This window comes from Malania oleifera, chromosome 12 (assembly GCF_029873635.1).
Source record: "Malania oleifera isolate guangnan ecotype guangnan chromosome 12, ASM2987363v1, whole genome shotgun sequence".
NCBI lineage: Eukaryota > Viridiplantae > Streptophyta > Magnoliopsida > Santalales > Ximeniaceae > Malania > Malania oleifera.
The window spans coordinates 8070635-8075541 of NC_080428.1; the positions used below are offsets into that span (position 1 = coordinate 8070635).

The 4907-nt window shown below is 35.4% G+C and overlaps 1 protein-coding gene across 1 annotated transcript; it reads right to left on the minus strand.

The window, feature by feature from the left end:
- On the minus strand, window positions 1-2530 carry LOC131143821 (probable amino acid permease 7). The gene is made up of 6 exons (XM_058092191.1): window positions 2446-2530; window positions 1883-2210; window positions 1583-1797; window positions 927-1060; window positions 570-797; window positions 1-402 (listed from the first exon to the last, which is right to left on the minus strand). Exons 1-6 carry the CDS (start codon window positions 2528-2530, stop codon window positions 1-3), a joined length of 1392 nt encoding a protein of 463 aa, XP_057948174.1.
- Window positions 2531-4907: the final 2377 nt, after the last annotated feature.

The window sequence follows — 4907 nt, forward strand, 5'->3', positions numbered from 1 at the left end:
TCAGCCTAACTTGGCCCTAATAACGCCTTGAGCTGAACCAATGAAAGCAATCGTCGTGACAAGGAAGCACAGGCTGCTAAATATCTGAAGAACAATCCACTTCTTTGTCCACCTACTGATTTTCTTCCGCACGAAGTACATTTCTACAGGAAAATATACGGTCAAAGGCCAAAAGTTGACCGCACCTATCATTCCCAAAACTTCGTTGAAGTAGGGAAAGATCACTGCTACTCCAGTTGTTGACACAACATAAATAGTTCGAAAGCATAATCTTAGAAAATTCACTTGAAAAGCTGGCAAGAATGGGACTTCGAAGGTGTAGAATTTATTAACAAGTCGGCTTCTTGGGAACTTCTTGGCTGACCATCTTTCCATGAATGCAAAGATGGGTTGGCCAGACACCTGGAGGAACGAAAATAAATTCAGAATTTAATGATTTCAAATCTAAATTTTGAAAGAAAAAACACAGGCTGATATTTCTTCTTTTTTCTTAATGTTTCAAATTTCAAACCAGCGTAAAAGATATATATATCAAGGTTAATACAAAATAGTTCATGAGGAGTACCTACCTGATATCCTCCCATAAGATGAACAGCAATGCAAGCATTAGCGAAGTCAACGAGCCAAAAGGGCTCATAAAATCCAAAACCCGTCATGAGATTCCCTGGCGTAACGCTCCCAAACGCTGCATAACCCAAACACCCACAACAGATGTAGAAGAAGGTGGTGGTAGAGATTGCAACCATTGAAGCCTTCTTCATTGTACTGTTTTCTGGTGGAGGAGACCTCAAAGTATCCTTCATTTTCACAAATATCATCTTTGGATTATTTCAGCCTTTGTTTCGAATTTGTCTTCCACTTTTTCATTATTGATAGTAAATTTCTTTATAGCTAGGAAATAGGATTAATAGATCAAGAAGCCACACCTGTATCTCAAGAAGAATAATTGAGAATGGATATGCAAAAGCAAGGTCTCCAAGTGCTTGGAAGATTAGCCATAGTTTTTGAACTGCTGTAGTAGCTGCGACTCCTCCAATACTTCCCTTAATTCTCCCGTTTTCTGCAATCACATAAAAAAAAAAGCATTAAACTTAATGTTTGGATCAAGATTTTCTCTAGGAAAATAATGGAGAGAGTAAGAGGAAATTCATTTTCATTGTATTCTCTCTCTCCCTCTCTCTTACCCCCTCTCTCTCTCTCTGCACTCACATGTTACAAATACTACTAAAAAAAAAAATTTATTTTGACATAATTAAAAATTTTAAGACACCAGATATATACTAATAATTTGAAAATTTAAATTTTTGTTCATTAATTTGATATATATTTTATTTCTTTCTCTCTTTCCTTAATAATTAACCAAATTAACATGAAAGAGTGAATTTTTTTTTTTTTTTCATTTTCTTGATATTTTTTAAGTTTCAAATCGGTGTAAACAGCCTAATTGTGGTTGGATTATCGAAACTTTTGACATCTAGCTATTAATTTACTATTATTTTTCTTTCAATAGTTATTATTTTTGGTATCAAAGTTTTAATTCGATGAGTTTGTAGTCCCAAGCATAAATTGACAGGACAGCTACCTATTACTTTTGCAAGGGCTAAAGCCAATCCAATGAAGGAGTAAGAGAAGGACATGAGGGCTGCAACAGTAGAGAGCCATTCTATGCTATGTAAATCTGGTATCTGAGACAATATAATCTGAATTGCTCCAAACACCACCATGTACAAACCATCTCCGCTTGCACATTTAGCTTCATGTCCCTCCTTGTGGTAGCAGTTTGACTTCTGAATTGCTCTGCATTGTTAATTTAAGAAAACCCTAGAATCAAAAGCGCGCGCGCACACACACATATATATATATATTAGGAATTGAAATATACCCCATACAGGTTGAAGTAGTGATAACATAAGCTATGCAAATGCTGTAGAGGTCGACAAACTGGAGAAAGCCACACAAGAGGGTGTGTTTGGTACCAAGATAAACCCTGACAGCATCCATGTAAGAGTAGTTTCTTGTTCCAGTGACGGGATGAGGAGACCTATAGCAGTCAGACAGCAGCACTGCTGAAATGTATCCAACAAATGCAAAGCAGATCAAGGCAAATGGCCCTCCTAACCACCCCAGCTGTGCAATGCTCCATGCAAGAGACAGAACCCCTGACCCAATCACCGCTGTAATTATATGAGCGATGCAACTCCTCAAGGTTCCTGAAAAATTAATTTATTAGTCTATCAGCATTTTTTTTTAATTCCTTCTTTCTCTTTATTAGACCACTAATTAGTTTTCTGTTTGGAAAGATAGAAAGAGAGTTTCAAAAGGAAAAAAGAAGAAATGAAACAAGAAAAATGCATGCAAACATACATGGAGGGTAAGGGTTTAATAATTAAGGTGGTAGTAGTAGCAGTAGCAGTAGCGGGGTGGAAGGGTTTTAATTATAATTACCAGTCCTCCTGGGATGTCCATCATCGTCACAGGAGGTGTCAGCTGCAGTTTGGAGATGAGAGCCGTGAGCAGCCTGCGGTGCCATTCTTCATTTCATTAATTTTGTGGAACTAGTTTGGCGAGTGGTGTAATTTAAAATATGTGTATATCTTTTGACTTTTAAAAGGAGCCAGCATACTATATGTATTCATCCACAGTTTCACTTTGACACCACCCAATCCCGTTAGTTAGTTGTCTAATAATGTTGTAGACCGCCACATTGGCTACAATCCTCCCATTTCTCGTCATAGCTCTCTATGACTACGAGTAGCTAGGCATGCACCAAATTCTAAACGTATTGTTTGCCTGTAAATAAGGTGGACTCACGTTCACTTCACCAACCACAAAAACGTTCACGCATGTATTTGGATCCAAGATTGGTAAAATAACAGTATAATATTTACAACATTAGTTACTCTGCATCAATGCTTCATTCTCAATCAAATCTAAGCCAAGAACAAAATCATTACAAAATAAGGCAACACAATTGGAAAACAGAAAACTAGATGTGCAAAACTGAGTTCCAGAATTCCCGGAAAAAAAAAAATGCACATACATAAATAGGTTTGATCTTGAGCAAACTTCTGCAGAGTGCACACGAAGGCAGTTCTGCTGCTAAAAAGCAATTTCCAGCACCCGTGTAATGGGATTAGGCTCCGTCCTCATCTTAGAAAGTCCTTCAATCCCCTACAAAACAATATCCACGATGCGAAAATTAGAATCAGCAAAGTTCTTAAGGAATATAATCTCACAAAGAGCTTTAGTAATGTGGCATTTCCCATGTTTTAGCCTTCATTCAATATACAATTAGAGAAGCAACAATCAAACATTTGCAAACCAAGACTTAATAAATATGAACAGCAACAGATGTTGTATTTGAGAACAATTTACTTGCAAAGGTTATCCAATCATACGAAGACATTGAATGTTCATCAAGGAAATGCTCACTTCACTTTCGTGGAAGGTTCCCACTTCAAGTTGCCTTTTTCATTTCATCAAAATTCATCCCTTGAAATAATCAACAGATGGCCATAACCGTCAAATTCCCACTTCAAATTCCCATCTCGTCAGTGTTAGTTCTTCCATAATAATTTTGGTTCCTACTAATTCTTTTACTACTTCTCAAGTTTTTCGCTCTCTCACAATCAGATCTTGCTCAATCCGTATCATGACTTCATTAATTTTTTTTCTATTAAAAAAAAAAATCTTACCAACACTATCATTGAAGGTTTTCATATGTCAAATATATAAATACATACATGTGTGTGTGTGTAATATCCGTCTCCATTTCCATATCTAACTAAATAAAAAGGTGATTGAAGATGAAATCCCAAATGTCTCCGACGCCAATAGAAGATAACAATTGCTATCATCCCAACCATGGAAATTTTTATCCATATTTTTTAATTCCACTAAAATTTTTAATAGGACCAAGACTGTTCGCTTATCATTTAGACCACACCTGTATTCAAATGAGTGTCAGAGGAAAATGTTACTTTGAATTCAAACAGTAAACCACGACAGCCGCATAGAACAGTACAGATTAAATAAAATAACCTATATGTGAACAAATAACGAGTGATACAGACAGCATTAATGAAAACACAGATTCTGCGGAGCATTCAATAGAGTTAGTTTCCATAATGTACAATAAATTTACACGTAACTTACAAATCAACAATTAATCCTAGACCATTCATTTATAACATCCAGCATTAGACATCTTAGGTTCCCTCCAATGTGGAGGATGGCCCAAATGTGTGGAATGATCTACTTAGATATCTTGGTTAGTGCTCATGTGGTATCCATGCCTAAGGTCCTTTGTGAAAGTAGAAGGTTTTTATGGTTGGTGGCGGCCCAATTAGTTGTCATTCAAAGAATGGTTCAGTAGTTAATGGTGGCTTGCTTCAGAAGATACAATAACAAAACCAAATCTTAGTCCCACTAAGTGGGGTCAGCTATATGAATCATTTTTCGTCAATTTATGCGATTATGAATCATTTCTTTTGATAGATTCAAGGATATTAAATTTTTACTCACTATCTCCTCTCAAGTTATTTTAGATCTACCCCTACCCCTTCTACTGCCCCCCACAGTAACTAATTAGTAATTTTTCTTTACCATGAGGTAAAGTGTTGGGGGATAATTTTGATATAGATTCTTTAATTTCAAAAAATGTGTAAAATTGACTTGCACCCTTTTCTGAAAATGACAACCTATTTTTATTTGTGTTTTTAAAAAATTAGTAGGATGTATATTGTTATTTTTTTTTATTTATATTTCTGTTTATTTTCTCTAACCAAAATTATAGGGTATAAAAACATTAATGAATTTATTAAAAAAAATAAAATTAACTAACTCATTAAAAACATGATATCAAAAGCAACAATTAGAATAAGAATATAAATCATTACATAATTCAA